The 16,388-nt window shown below is 44.2% G+C and overlaps 2 protein-coding genes across 2 annotated transcripts in view; both read right to left on the reverse strand.

The window, feature by feature from the left end:
- AKAP13 (A-kinase anchoring protein 13) overlaps window positions 1–15,385 on the reverse strand; it is a 92,714-nt gene extending 77,329 nt beyond the window's left edge. Inside the window, exons 1-2 of the mRNA XM_023744049.1 lie at window positions 15,221–15,385; window positions 11,882–12,015 (exon numbers count right to left, since the gene is read on the reverse strand). Coding sequence (XP_023599817.1) covers window positions 11,882–12,013 — 132 coding nt within the window. The 5' untranslated portion in view covers window positions 12,014–12,015; window positions 15,221–15,385. The remainder of the gene's footprint in view (window positions 1–11,881; window positions 12,016–15,220) is intronic.
- An 825-nt stretch (window positions 15,386–16,210) lies between these two features.
- Window positions 16,211–16,388, reverse strand: part of LOC106699517 (A-kinase anchor protein 13-like) — a 93,015-nt gene continuing 92,837 nt past the window's right edge. Inside the window, exon 8 of the mRNA XM_014468064.2 lies at window positions 16,211–16,380. Coding sequence (XP_014323550.1) covers window positions 16,211–16,380 — 170 coding nt within the window. The remainder of the gene's footprint in view (window positions 16,381–16,388) is intronic.

Genomic DNA, 16,388 nt, shown 5'->3' on the forward strand with positions numbered 1-16,388 from the left:
TGTGTGATCTATAATAATAATCTGCTTTGTGTTGATATTTACTGCTCTGATGCTGACAATTACCTGAAAGAGAAGTTGGGGTGCTTCACTGGGCTGGAAAAAGTTTAGCTAAATCAGAAAGCAGGTCTAATTAAGCAAGTTTATCTATATATATAAAGCTCTCGCTGCCGCCAATCGCACATGTGTGTTTCGATCTGTCATTGTCAATCATGAATTTGGTTGACACTTCTATTACAGAGAAAGGGCGAAGAGCGATATTAAAATATTTTCTAATTAAACTCCTTGCAATGTGCATGAATTCGTGCACCAGGCCACTAGTTTGCTTATAAAATGACCTTCCTAAAGGTACATTCGTTTTGTGAAAATAAATGTCAATATTTAAAGTCCTGTCTTTTACATTAAAAATGACCCAGCAGTGCTTCCACTTACAGCAGCTGTTTACATTTCCTGAATAGTTATGTATACCTAAAAGCAAGGGGTTTGCTTTTTTTTTTTTTTTAAATATATTTTATTGATTTTTTACAGAGAGGAAGGGAGAGAGAGATAGAGAGTTAGAAACATCGATGAGAGAGAAACATCGACCAGCTGCCTCCTGCACATCTCCCACTGGGGACGTGCCCGCAACCCAGGTACATGCCCTTGACCGGAATCGAACCCGGGACCCTCCAGTCCGCAGGCCAACGCTCTATCCACTGAGCCAAACCGGTTTCGGCAAGAGGTTTGCTTTTAAAAACATTCGACAACTTCCACTTTTTAACTAACATATAGATTTGTGTAATCATCTCCCTCCATTACACTAAATTAGTTAGTTATGTGATCAAATCCTTTTCAGAGGAACAGAATCAACTAGCCCTTTCTTCTCCTTTTATTAGAATTAAAAGCTCATTTCATATCCCCTCCTCTTTTCTCTATGCTGGGCGATGGATGACAAATTAGAGAAACAACTGCCAGAAGAATTAGACGGCGTGGCTCGACCACAGCTGCTGCCGCCGCCGTGCTTTCACAGCTCGGTCAGGTCCCTGCAGGCGCTGTGAAGAGACTTACGTTTAGTGACCCTTCTGCCTTCTCCCCCTGCACCCCCCCCCCCGCCCACCACCACATTAAAGCTCTCCATCTTCCCTTTCCTTGGTGGTACCTCCCTCCTTTCTGCTCCCAGCTCCCACTACCTAGAGCTTTAAGGAGGGAGGATCGAGGCCACTTTTCACATCAGTCAAGTTCAGGGCACCTTCATGTTTATCCACTAACAAGTGGCTGGTATTAGATAACCCCTAGAGGGAGTCTAAGCTTTAAAAAAAAAACACACGATTTGTTCAGAGATCATATTCTTAAAAGGGCAGGCAATACTTTGTTTTCTGTTTAACCCCCACCTCCTTCCTGGAGAGCCGTGCCAAGAAACAGACACATGGCAGTACAGACACTGCCCGGTCAGGAATAAAACAGAGACAAGGAAACTCGGCATTATTAAGCACCAAGGAGCTTACCTCCCCCTTCCTCTCTTCCAGGGACAGTGAGCGGCTACAGACACTCTACCTGTCACCCTACGCAGATGCCCATCATGTGAATTCACCATGGACAGGCATCTCCTAAGAACCTCCACTGCAGTGGGGTGTGCCAATGACAAACTGTTTCTCAAAGTCTATAGGACAGTCTATTGACTTAAACAGCAGACCTAAGAGCACTGCCCACCTTACAGTCTATACCAGTGGTTCTCAACCTTCTGGCCCTTTAAATACAGTTCCTCATGTTGTGACCCAACCATAAAATTATTTTCGTTGCTACTTCATCACTGTAATGTTGCTACTGTTATGAATCGCCATGTAAATATCTGATATGCAGGATGGTCTTAGGCGACCCCTGTGAAAGGGTCGTTCGACCGCCAAAGGGGTCGTGGCCCAAAGGTTGAGAACCGCTGGTCTATACCAATCTTCAAACAGTATTTCTTCTCACAGCTTTAGGAACTCCTTTGAATAGATTTAGGTGCAATAGCAATTGCATTAGAGTAACAGGTCACGAAAGCCAGGATTTAAGTCCTTTTCCTGAGACAAGAAGGAACAAACAGTCTCAGACAAGGAGAAAAACAATCCGCCGAGAGCCTGACGTGAAGCAGACCAGCACCAGGCTCAGCGCTAACGAGGGAGGAGGGCACGGCTCTGTTTTCCTCCTTCAGATCATCCCATTAGGGACACCTAATAGCTCCTGGGAAGGAACACAGCCCATTGTGTTGGGAGTGCGATGGTGACAGGAACAGGAGGTGCTCCATGGCAACACAATCATGACACATGCATCACTTTCTGGAACTGGAATAAAAAGACCGACTTCCTATTTCAAGGCCAGCAATGCTATCAGCAGGGAAAAGTCCCTTGAGTGAAACATTTAGTATTCCACTTACTGCCTCATGGTACAATGCCACCACAAGCAAACAGCAGAAAGAACACTGGTGTGGGCAGGCCTAACCCACAGATAACGCCTCTCCGGGTCCCATGACGCGGGTGTCACTCCCGGTTCACTACTTGCTCTCTCTCAACAGGTCTCCTTTAGGGGTACATCTTACTCGTTTGACCCTTCATGGCATTCCCAGTTTCTATTACAACGTTCAACACACAAACCGGTGTGTGTGTGAAAAGTAAAGGCTCCATTTACTTTTGGAAATGCACACTAGTAACTCCCGTAAGAAGGGAATCCATTCTAACAGCACCATTTATTTAGGAATCTTTGTTGTAAGTGTTTAAGGTAAGGAACTCATGCATGAATATGTGTGCCATCTGCCCTGCTGACAAGTCAGTCTATAGCTCCCACAATCTCTGGCCTCACAGGGTAGATTAAGAGAAAAATTCCGAGCCTCTTAGAATGAATGTCCTGATGCCCACAAAGTGGAGGTTACACATTTTATGGAGTCTGCGATTCTTGTCATGCACCCTCCTCCAGACGGGCCCAGGCCCTGAACCAATCTCAAGAGGCCTGTGGCTGAGGCACCCTCAGAGTAAACATAAAGTAACATGGTAACATACATGAGTAGCACTATGGCCTGATAGAATTGGTAAACTCACTTTTGCCACACTCTGAATAGATAGACACACACCCAGAAATATTATTCAGCCACAAAAAAAGGATGAAATCTTGCCACTTGCAACAACATGGATGGGCCTCAATGGCATTATGCTAAGTGAAATAAGTCAGACAGAGAAGGACAAATACTGCATGACCTCTCATGTGTGGAATGAATCTATCTACCTACCTAACTCACAGATACAGAGAACAGATTGGTGGTTGCAAGAGGTGGAGCTGGGAGGGGAGATGATGGGTGAACTGTTTCTGTTTTGTTTAAATAAAATGAATTTTTTAAAAATGAAGGGAAGTGAATAGTGCAAAAATATGGATGAAAAAAGTGGTAAGAGGAACCAAGAAATGACCAGTTTTGGAGGAACCAAGATGGAGACATAGATAAACATCAGTACTTGCGTTATGAGGGTGCCAGAAGAAGAACCTATTTGAAGAAATAATGATAAAACTTCCCTTACCTGGTGAAAGAAATAGATTTACAACTCTAGGAAGCACTAAGAGTCCCAAACAAGAGGAATCCAAAGAGGCCCGCACCAAGACACATCATAATTAAAATGCCAAGGATTAAAGACAAAGAGAGAATCTTAAAAGCAGCAAGAGAAAAGCAGTTAGTTACTTACAAGGGAGGACCCATACGACTGTCAGCTGATTTTTCAACAGAAACTTTGCAGGCCAGAAGGGTGTGGCAAGAAATACTCAAAGTGATAATAGCAAAGACCTACAACCAAGATTTTTCTACCCAGCAAAGCTCTCATTTGGACTTGGAAGTCAAATAAAGAGCTTCACAGACAAGAATAAGCTAAAGGAGTCCATCACCACTAAACCAGTATTACATGAAATGCTAAAGGGTATTCTTTAAGAAGAGGAAAAAGAGCCGTAGCCGGTTTGGCTCAGTAGATAGAGCGTCGGCCTGCAGACTGAAAGGTCCCAGGTTCGATTCCGATCAAGGGCATGTACCTTGGTTGTAGGCACATCCCCAGTGAGGGGTGTGCAGGAGGCAGCTGATCGATGTTTCTCTCTCATCAATGTTTCTAACTCTCTATCCCTCTCCCTTCCTTTCTGTAAAAAAATCAATAAAATATATTTGAAAAAAAAGAAGAAGAGGAAGAAGAAAGATAAAAAATAGGAACCATAAAATGGCAATAAAAACATATTTATCAACAACTGAATATAAAAATAGAATCAGAGGCATGGAAATATAGGGAAGGGGAGTGTGAAGAGATTAAGACCTGATATGCATATTAGAAGCCCGATGCAGGAAATTCGTGCAAGGGGTTCCGTCCTCGAAGCCCTGGCTTCGTCCGGAAGGTCGTCCAGAAGGACGTCCGGGAGGTCATTTGGCTGTCTGGTCTAATTAGCATATTATACTTTTATTATTATAAATATGCATTATCTATGGACATAGATAATAGGGTGGTAAAGGCCTGGGTGGGGCAGGAACTGGGTGGAGGAGGACAATGAGGGGGAAAAAAGGGAGACATATGTAATACTCTCAACAATAAAGATTTAAATAATAAAAAAAAGGAGTGGTGAGTATCAAATGTGGTTCTTTTGTCCCAAAAAAGGTACATATACGCCTCCAAAAATGGACCTATGACCTGAAATTAAGCAGTTCTATGAAAGAAAAAAGGAGATTTATTTTTAGACTCCAGGGGGAGGGGAAAACCTCCTTGGAAAATGTTCCCTAAAAAGTGACTAGTTAAGAATTTGGCTGTTAAAGAAAGGAGGATTTGAAAAGTCCCACATGACTGTCCATTTGGTCCAACACATGAGCTATACACCCCAATATTTATTAATTTATTGCAATCATTCCACACTGATCAAGATTTAAGATCTGCAAGCAACTTTAGAGAGCACCTAACCACTATCAAAAGAGAAAATAGAGACCAGAGAAATGAAATAGCTCAAGGTCACTTAAAAATATATAGCCAGGTCAGTACATTTCACCCTCACATTTATTACCTACAGATATATTTACACTGAGGTTACAGTTTTTCCACTGTGGCTTTACGATCTGGGGTTCCTCTCTGCGGCACTTGTTTTGCAACTATCTACTGTAGGAGAGTATGTGCAGAAATTTCCTGGAAACTCCATTTCAGAGGAGACATTAAAAAAAGAGTAGCTCCAAAAACTCTGTATGAAAAAGCTGAGGAGTAAGTTTCCCTGTGGTTGAAACTAACTCTAGCTTTGGACCACAAAGGGCTAATTAGGGGCCGTCTGCTGGCAACGGCTAGAGGCCAATTTGTCTTTTCCTAGGTGACACATCCACCACAAAACTACACATGCAGATATGATAGCAGGGACAGCTTTAAGGGGCTTTTTAAAAATTGGGAATTGTTAAGTAAGGGTAGGATATGTGAGCCATTTTGAGCAGCAGCGTTGTGGCTGTCAGGTTCCCTACCAACCGCCTGAGAGCTGCCATGCTGTCCTCTGGCTGTGCATGAGGGCTGCGAGGAGCCACACAAAACAAAGCTTTTATCCAGACTCTTGGACGAGGGATGGAAATGCAAGCTCGCCCCCTTGAGACAAGAGGAAGAAAGCATGGTGTTCCATTGAAAATAATAGAAGCGTAGAGAGAACTAAGGAGAAGACATTAACCAGAATCTGTCCAACCATACACTCATCACAGCCTTGAAGAGACAAATATTAATGCTGTTGAACAATAATTACGAGTGAAAATTCAGTTACTTTGATGTTTGGCTGTGAAGCTGTAAAAAAGGGGGAATAGGGTTCTGATTTAAAATGCTGTCTTGATTGAAGAGCGGGCTTTCTTAAATGAAGAGTAGACTTTCCCAGTAACCCAATACTCACTCAACATATGGGATTTTAGAGTTGTGCTTGAACACATTTGCTCCTGAGTACTTGGCTGCTGGGACCACGGGCATCCTGACAAGATCCACTGGCTACTGAACTAACTGTTCCAAATGGCTAATAAGCTTATGCGATGAGCATTTGGAAAAGGAATTATTACCGAGATACCTCAATGAACTCATACCCCAGGGAGGCAAGTTCCTTCTGATGAACTTGGCCACATACTGCAGAGAAGATTCACAGGAGACGTGGAGCATGCCGGTCTGCAGCAGGGGGAGTTGGGGGGCGGGGGGGAGCAGGAGTCAGAATTCTTTCCCAGTCACCATGGAGCACATCTCAAGGTGAGTGACCCACGAAGGCTTCTATTCTGGATGCAAGGATTCAATGTCATCTCTATAGTCATCTCATTCTTTTGAAAATAAAAGGCAGATCTGGAAAATCTTAATTTCTGCACCAAAAACGAACTCTTTGGACAAACACCATCTTGGCGGTATTTTGCTGAACAGATTATAATAAGAACATGAGACTTGTTTAAAAATGAGTCAGCTTTGGTCCCGAAATGGCGAATGGAATTTCTCCAACTCTCATTGAAAGCATGGGAGGCTAATGGAATGGGACCGTGGTCGGCAAACTGAGGCTCGCGAGCCACATGCGGCTCTTTGGCCCCTTGAGTGTGGGTCTTCCACAAAATACCGCCACGCTCAAGGGGCCAAAGAGCCGCATGTGCCTTGCAAGCTGCGGTTTGCCGAGCCGCAAGTTTGCCAACCACTGCCCTAGACCTTGGTGCGGGTAAGCCTCAGCCAGGGGGCACTTGTTTAAAATGCTGCAACCCACCCACGTGAACTGGAGTCCCCAGAAGTGGCCCCTCAGGATGGCTCTCCGTGAAACCACAGTACGTCTGGTGGGAACAGCACTCACACAGCAGTGAGTCTAGTCTACAGAGGTAACTAGAGAAATGAGGCGGGCCACTTAACCATGCTGAATCCATGGAACTTCAGATAATCGTTCAGGTTCATTAACATTCTAAATGTCTCAGAGGTCAAACAAGCTCCCAGCCTCCCACCTTAAATTAGGGTCTGATGCTATTCTTGTAGCTTTTATAACAATGTTCAAGAAGCAGACACTGAGTCTCGATTGTTCTAGGAACCACCATATGCCACTGGTCACTAAAATGAGTGAAAAAAACACTGGAACCTGCAGTTATGAAACTGACTGATGCCAAGCTGTACTCACTGGTGCCAGGCTCAGTGCCTGATATACATTAACTCACTGAGGGGGAACGGAACAGAACACAGGCAATCTGAGAATCTTGAGACCAGTGAAGTGTGTAAGAGGGGATCATGTTGAATATTAAATTGTAACTTAATATTACAGCGTTGGCAATACTTAATAACAAGCCACAACCCTATTGTGTATGACTAAACAACCTGGCCTCCTCAACTGCGGGCTCCACGTCCGAACAATTTTCAACCCAGTGAAGAAACATCCGTTAGGGCCATCTATAGTCTATGGAGAAACCTGTAGCGGTAAACACATAAATGTGTTTTCTCTGAGAAAATAAGCAAGTACTCATCCTGCTATTGCCTAATTCCTTCATGAATCATGATTTTCAGCATTATTAACCTCTAAATTAAGAGCTCATTTATAGCACAACATGCAAGTAGGTTAAGGAATGGAAAAGTCGCTCCTCAGGTTGTATGACAGGTATCAGACGACTGAACTAAAGCAAACAGGAACCCAACTGGACTTTTCTGTAAATACTTGGTAGTGCCACACTCAACAGAGGTCCCTGTCCACTGACAAGAAATATGTCTAGAGAAGGTTACCAAACAGGAAGACTTCTAAAAGAATTTAAAATAGAGTCTTTATTGACGTATGCTAGAAAATGGCCATCAATGCACCAGCAGAGCGTAAGGTACACAAATTCTTCCTGTTTTACCTTGAGAAGAGGATGATTCAGTGAAACAATGATTCGATGAAGCAATGACTGGCCTATTCCCAAGGCCAACACAGGGACTGGGCATGTGTCAGAAAGATCGGATTAAAGAATATTAAACAAACGCCGCTCCACCCTCAACTACAGTAACCCTTTCAGACCGCGAACAGATTCCAGAGGTTAAGGCAAGAGGAGAAACAGGTGAGGACACCGAGCTGCGGAGAAGCTAAGGCACACACCAGTTCGAGAGGCACGGACGGGACTCTGCCTTCCTGCCTGCTGATAGCAACTAGAGCGCTCACCACGAAACCAATGAAACAACAGAGAAAACAAGCCTTTTTGCTTTCTTTTCATCCACTGATGCGCAACATTCTCTAGGCCAGGAGCCCACTGCCTGCTTTTTGTACAGCCTATTGGATTTTACATTGTTACATGACTCAAAAATATTATCCAAAGAAGAGGATTTTGTAACACATGAACGTTACATGAAATTCAACTTTTAGTGTCTCTAAAGTTTTTTCTGTTTTTTTGTAACCCTCACTTGAGGATATTTTTCCATTGATTTTTAGAGAGAGTGGAAGGGAGGGGAAGAGACAGAAAGAAATATAAATGTGAGAGAGACATACGGATTAGTTGCCCTCACATGCCCCCCCTACCAGGGACAGGGATTGAGCCTGCAACTGAGGGATGTGGCCTTGACCAGAACTGAACCTGAGCCCTCTAGTCTGCGGGCCAATGCTCTATCCACTGAGCCAAACTGGCTAGTGCTAAATAAAGTTTTAGTGGAACACACACTCTTGTTCACAAAGTTGACTAGTTGTAAGAGACACTATGTCCCAAAAAGCCTAAAATATCTACTGTCTGTCCTTTTCACAAAGAGTTTTACAGACTTCTGTTTCCTAGTAAGAACACACACAGTGACTGTGGCATATGAGGAGTTACCTGGGGGAAAAGAGAACATGGAACACAGGGGAATACTAAAGCGTGTGTCCACGCTGTAGCCTTTCAATTCACAGCAAATGGGCAAGTGTGGCAGAGTGCCGGGGAGGAGAGGCAAGTGACCAGGTTTCACATCATTGCAATGCTGTGCACACAAAAAACTCCACTATTTAGACCTGACGATCTTCAAGAACTAAGAAGATGCTTAACATGTTTTCTCCAACTACATGAAGTGCCAACATACACAAAGCATGAGGCAGAGGTCTCCCCCATCAACAAATTACACGGTTCTTACCTACGGCTGCTCCTTAGAATATACCCACGGGGGAAGAGTCAAGAGGATACGTGTGCAGTGTTGTGTGAATCCTAGATTATAAATCAAACTCCATGCTTATTCTAGCTCGGATTGATCTTGAGCTAGCCATGTGACTCTGAACCTCTAATTCTTTTATCTATGAAACTAGAGGCCCAATGCACAAAATTCGTACATGGGTAGGGTCCCTAGGCCTGGCCGGCGATCAGGGCCGATTTGTGGGGCAAACAGCAGGGTGAATGGGGGGCCCCCCCGCTGGCACCTGCCTTGGCTGGCCTGGCCCCGCCCACTCGCCGGCCGGCCCCGCCCCCCACTGCCTCTCTCTATGGGGGAGGGATGGGGGGGTTGTTGGGGGGGAGCCCCCACTGACACCCGCCTTGGCTGGCCTGGGGCCTGTGGGCAGCTCCTGTGTTGAGCATCTGCCCCCTGGTGGTCAGTGCGCGTCATAGTGACCGGTCGTTTTGCCATTTGGTTGATTTGCATATTAGGCTTTTATTATATAGGATGAGGCACACTGAGCAACCAGAGGAATATTATCTTTCTCAACGCCTAAAACTAGAAGAAAAAGAAAACAGGAAAGAGACGAGGGAGTTTCTTATTTTTAAAAATGTTTTGTCTTCTTTATAATGGACAAGATACCATCACAATGGAGATAGCTCTCATGGGAAAGCAAGCATCGGCTGTGTTCAGTGACACTAACCACTGCCCTGTTAAGGAGGAGGACTGAGAAACAGGCATTTGAATTCGAGGATATGAGTTTGTTCCTTCTCTTTTTGTAGGGGCTTCTGGAAACAAAGACACATGTACCCTACCCATGCAGGGTGTGTTCTCTTTTCTTTCCCCAGAGGCAAAAGCAACACTGAGCCACCCAGGCATTAGTCACGAGTATTATCTGCACTAAGGCGGGGTTAGAACGGTCAGCACCTCCCTCCCAATGCGCTCCAATAAAACCAGGCTTGTTTATCACCCTTCAGACACTTGAAACAGTTTGGGAGGGTACAGTGCTGTTTATACCAGTGGAACTTTAAGAAGATACACCACTTAGCCCTCTGAAGAACCAAACCAGTGCACCACCTGGTCTAGACAAGGAGGACTGATGTTCTGAGAGGCAATATAACTGAGTGCGGTAACTTGATTTTCAGCTTCCGAAAGGTTTTTGCTTTTCTTAAACCAGCGTGGAATTTCAAATTGAAAGCAATGTTTCTCTCTACAAGTTAAAGTTCCTTGTTTTTAAAATTCATAGCTTTAAAGAAGAAGAAAAGTCATTTCAAGAACCTGAAGGAAAGCATTTTAAAACTTACTGAATATTAAATACAGAATTGCCATACGATCCAGCAAATCCACTACTAGGTATATGAAAACATATGTCCACACAAACTTGTCTGCAAGGATGCATAGCAGTATTACTCACAATGGCCAAAAAAAACAATCCAAATGTACAACAAAATGTGGCATATCTACAGAATGGACTATTACCAATAAAAAGAAATGAAATATTGATCGATGCTACATGGGTGAACCCTGAAACACTATGCTCAGTGAAAGACCCACATACTGTATAATTCCATGTATATGCAATTCCAGAATGGACAAATCCATAGACAGAGAGAGGATTAGTGACCACCAGGAGATGGGGGGAGGGTGGGTGGACTGCTAATAAAAGTGGGGTTTTAAAAAAAAAGTGGGGTTTCTTTTGTGGGATAACCATACTGTCCTAAAATTAGATAGTGGTGACAGTTGCAAGACTCTGTAAAGCTATTAAAAACTACTAAACTGTGCATTTTACTTGAATGAGTATGATTTCATAGTATGAGAACTATATCGCAATAAAGCTGTTATGAAAAAAGATAACATCTCGCCCTAGTTATTTTGGCTCAGTGGTTAGAGAGTCAGCCCAAGGACTGAAGGGTGTTCGATTCCGGTTAAGGACATGCACCTCGGTTGCAGGCTCGATCCCCAGCCCAGAGTTGGTGCATGCGTGGGGGGCAACCAATCAATGTGTCTCTCTTACATGGATGTTTCTCTCTTTCTCCCCCTCCCTCCTTCCCTTCCACTCTCTATAAAAAGAAAATCAATTGAAAAAATATCCTCGGTGAGGATTAACAAAAAGAAATAACATCTCAATAGAGCTATTATAAAAAAAAACCTACTAACCATTTTTTTCATCACTAAAAATGACATACTTCATATTGCAGACAGATAATACTGAGCTCTAAGTTAAAATCTCATTTCTGCTGCTATCAGTTTCTACATAAAAAAAAGGAGCCATAGCCGCTTTGGCTCAGTGGATGGAGCATCGGCCTGCGGACTCAAGGGTCCCAGGTTCGATTCCGGTCAAGGGCATGTACCTTGGTTGCGGGCCCATCCCCAGTGGGAGATGTGCAGGAGGCAGCTGATCGGTGTTTCTCTCTCATCGATGTTTCTGAGTCTCTATCTCTCTCCCTTCCTCTCTGTAAAAATCAATAAAATATTTAAAAAAAAGAAAAAGAAAAGGAAAGAGTCAGGTTTAAAAGGGCTAGCATCCCTTTGGTGATTCTCATTTGGTGACCCATTAAACTTGATGACAAACTGAAAGGTCTTGTGTTCACAGGGAAAATAAAATCTTTTCCATTACCATCTCCAAGGGATCCACTCGGAAAGGCCCATTACACAACTCTGCCCTGTGGCCATTTATGAAAGCTTAACTGCACAGCCACGGTTACATGTCATGGAACGAGAGAAAGGAAAAAACACTCCCCAAAACAAAAAAACAAGGCCGTAAATCAGGCCCGCCAGGCCACGCGAAACACAGTTTGTGCTGGTGAAGATCGGAGGCCACTCACCGTCTGCGTCTTCAGGCCTTGTCTCGTCCCCGAAGGCGCAGCCGTGTCGCCTCCAGCCGCCTCTTCAGAAACGGAACTCTGCCTGGGATTCCTCAGAAAATCCACCTCATCGTCAGCCTTGGTGTCTGGCATTTCTGAAGAGAACACGAGGGTTACAAAGTGCATTTGGAACATTGATTCCTGCGCCTTACTATTGACACAACATGCTCCGGGTTTCATGTGTTTTTGTGTTTTTGTGTTTTTGCTTTGGGGCTACATGGAAAAGTATTCTTTTACTTTCGGGAGTTGGTGTCATTTCTGACCCTATGCTGAGCTATTCCTTTATTACATGGCTGCATGGTTTTCTCTGGCTTTCGTAAGGGTTTGTAGGTAAGGGAAGGTCCAATTCAATGTTTATTGAACTTCCATTTTCACCACTGACTTTTCATGACAAATCTGAGTGTGGTGCTGACTTACATATGCTCCAAGGTAACAGATTAACAGGTGAAGCTAGGCGGTCCATCTTGACCATCATCCAAGACGCAAGAGATGCTTGCATGTGTACAGGACAAAAAAGAAAGCACTGAGGTAAAGCCTTTGAGAAGAGTCTTTCTTTAAAAATACTACATACAGCCTGACCAGAATGGCTCAGTGGTTGAGCGTCGACCTATGAACCAGGAGGTCATGGTTGATTCTCGGTCAGAGCACAGGCCCAGGTTGCGGGCTCGATCCCCAGTGTGGGCATGCAGGAGGCAGCCGATCCATGATTCTCTCTCATCTACTTATCTCTCCCTTCCCCTTCCTGTCTAAAATCAATAAAAATATTTTTTAAAAATAAAAAACACTACATACACTCATTTACCCAGAACTGCAAATGGTAACACTAACTGTTCTAGTAAGTTATTGTTTTAACTTTTGTTTCTTCCCAAACCTAGACATAATCACAAACTAGCAATTCCTTTTTTAAGAAAAAGTTTTCCTTTTTTAAGAAAAAGTCTTCTTAGAATTATGCTCAACACAGACCAAACAACAGTGGTTACCTGGTCACCGTACGGGTAAGCAAACACAGGAAGGACGTGCTAAAACGGCTGAAGCAAATTTAGGCTTTGGCACTTCTTTGAAGGGGACTGATGACCGAACAGTCAAAATTCACCTTGATAATCCAAACACAAATGGAACGGTCATCTCAATTTCACCTGGAAAACTTCCTGCGGTTGTTATTAATCTAGTCATGCCACTGCTCTGGCACAGAGAACTGCTCCCTACACCAAAGGGCAGAGAGGCTTCTTTCACCGAAGAACAGACTATATTAAAACTAGTGGCTCGGTGCACGGATCCATGCACATTGAAAGGAGATTAATTAGAAGAAATATTTTAATATTGCTATTCGCCCTTTCTAATACAAGTGTCAGAGATGAAAAAAAATTAGTAAAATGTATATAAAAATAATATATAAATTGATTAATAAGCAATAACAACTTGATGTAACAAAGACATGATATAGAAGCAACAAAAACATGATATAAATACATTGATAAAAACAATGACTGATAAATTGATTAAACTCATTCTAATATCTCCCTGTATACCACATTTAGAGTAAAAACACTTTCAGAGCACTTGACTAATTTCCCTTGTGATGAAGTATGTACAACTTTAACTTTAACATCACACGCTCTTTGAACTCGAGAGAAAGCAACATATAACTGACCATGTCAGAAAACGGGTTCAGGTAGGAATATTCCTACTCTGTCTAGAGTTTGTCCTTGTGACTTATCAATAGTCATTGCAAATGCTGGCATCACAGGAAACTGTCTTCGAATTAATTTAAATGGGAGGCCAGTGTCAGACGGGGATAAATCAATTACATAATCTTACTAGCAATTTAAAAACAGGCAAGGAAATCCAAAGAACCAAACTCAGTCCTATATTTCAAAAATGTGATTAAATTAAAAAATCTAACTAAGCCATGCCCTTAGAAGCATTCCTTGACCAAGACATTTCAAGGTGAACCAGAGTAGGTTTTTTACTGTTGTTGAGTTTTATTTTATTTATTTGGGGGATGTGATTTTTGGCATGACCTTGCTATCCTATGCCCATCAACTGATAATACGGATTTTTGGCAAGCATTGGGCAGTCCCAACGGTAAACACTGATTACTGACACTTGACTGGCCTGGCTCACTCGTGTACAACCAGGTTCCCACAGCCCTGAGACCAATGCTCTTGGGGGAAGGGCTCACCCCCTCTTTCTACCCAGAAGCTGTGTGTTTTCCCCATTTCAATTTCTATTTGGCTTCATCCACAGCAGCAAATAACAAAACAGAAGCCAGGGCCCTGGGGCTCCTTCCAAATCAGCAGGTAAACTCATGTCCCTGCACTCATGAAACAGGCTGGTTATGCTCATGAATGGAATATGAACTTCCTAGAAAAAAAACCCTTTTGCTCTGAGATCACACTCGGGGCTTTTTTTCCAGGGCAATGTGACCAGGGGCTTTCCCCAATCCGGGCTATTTTTCTGAAGAAAGCACAGATTTTTATCACTGGCCACTTCTCTCTGTAATTTGAGACCATGAGCACTGAGCACATATGACTCCTCTTGGTAACTGAACAAGTAACTCGCCCACACAGATCAACCAACAACCCCAAACCCAGAGATAGCGTTGAACTGGCATTCATCGCATTTTCCTTCCTAAAACTTGAAGATCTTTTCTATATTTAGGTGCTGATAAATATCAAGGTCTGAAATCCTCCCTGGTTTCTACCTTTCTGAGGGCACTACAGACACAAAGCTCCTATAGTTCACATTGCCTTGTGTTAAGTCTCACTGAGCCAGGAAGAGGAATCATTCCAGCGCATGTGGCCCAAGGCGCTGCACCCAAAGGAAAGGAACCCGGCCAGGCATCAGCTTACAGCCGTTCCCCTTCCTCCCAAATGTCAACCTGCCGCGCCCCCAAAATAGACTTGTTTTTGTGCCTTATTTTAAAGAGTAGAGACCTCCTCACTGAAATTCTGAGAGAGCAGCCAACAAGTTTCTCCCACTAACAATACAAAACATCAATAAAACTAACATCCTAAAGTCGCCAAAAAATACTACTGAACGTTTCTTAAATACCTCAGCTGAATTAAAAAAAAAAAAAAAGGTTATAAATGATTAACAATGCTTCTTCGGGGAAATGACAATTGTGTTTGCACTGCTCTATTTCCTAAGCAACGCCTTTTCGTGTTCTGTTTGTTCATTTCTTTACACACCCCACCCCCACACGCTTAACTCGTACTGCACTTAAAGGGATTTTCAAAAATGAAGAAAAAACATCAAAAACACAGTCAAACAACAAAAACAAAACCGGCTAGGTCTTACCTACAACAGCCTGGGGCCAAACATGGAGACAGGTCCTCTGTCTATACCTGCTGACAGGTGGTGGTATCAAAGCGAATCGAACTGACCTTGACAGGTTTCGGGAGTAGCACGGAGCCTGGCTCCAGTTTCAGCTCCGGCCAACTCCCAGGGAGAAGTTTTATTCAGAGAGCTGGTCTGCCCTGTGCAGTGGGGGTGCTCTGCTCTGTGGACATGGAGCAGGCGGCTGTGTGAGCAATCAGCTCGCTGCAGCTGCTTCACCAAGATAAGCAGACACCACGTCTGCCCTGTGACAGCAGCTCAGCCGACTGGGCTGGGGCGGAAATCCTGCATCCTATGCCTGCACCGTGCAGCGGCCTGCATTCCCAGACTGCTGCCCAAAAGCCACAGGCCATGGGATGGGAGGTCTGGTCCTAGAGCAGGAAGAGGAGGGGGTGCCCCCCCCCGCCCCCCACGGATGACCTAATATCACCATGTGGGATGTGAGGCCATCGGCTTAGACCGATACTTACAGCTAGTTATTCATGAAACCACTCTGACTCTCAATTTGTTCAGAACACAGACAGATGGGGGAAGGAGTTTCAGGCATGTAAACGAAACACTCTATTTCACCACCGTCTTGGATGGCTCTAGAGAAAAGGCCTAAGCCATGTGAACACACGCACCTGCTAAATTCCTTTATCATTTCAGAGCAGCAGGGACCTAGCAGACATGGAGTTCCAGGTTAATAGGACCGTACCGCCCACCCCACCCCAGTGTGACAGACAGAGCACCTACAGACTCAGGCAATCGAGCCAGGGGTCTACAATACAGGAAGCAAAGTCTGTTCGGCACTGGGGTTGGGGGGGGGAGGGGGGGCGCGCAGGGGCGTGCCTCTGCTGGGGGTGGTGACTATTCCCTTAGCAGCCTGCCCAATGAATGCAAGACCTCTAACCAGCAAGGACACCTATATTCCTACCTGCCTGTCACACAGACGCTCAGAGAGCTTGTCCCTCAAGTTAACTTCACATCTGCTTTGCTCACCTGTTGCTGGCTCAGGTCCTGGAACCGGCGGAATGATCTTCTCTGGCTCCTCCCTTCCAGCAGAGCACCCGGCAGGGCTCCCGGGTATTTCTTCACGAGTACTGCCGCTGGTGGGGTCTCCCCAGGCAGGAGGGCGTGCACTTTCCCG

The sequence above is a fragment of the Myotis lucifugus genome, unplaced genomic scaffold (genome assembly GCF_000147115.1).
Source record: "Myotis lucifugus unplaced genomic scaffold, Myoluc2.0 scaffold_425, whole genome shotgun sequence".
Lineage (NCBI taxonomy): Eukaryota > Metazoa > Chordata > Mammalia > Chiroptera > Vespertilionidae > Myotis > Myotis lucifugus.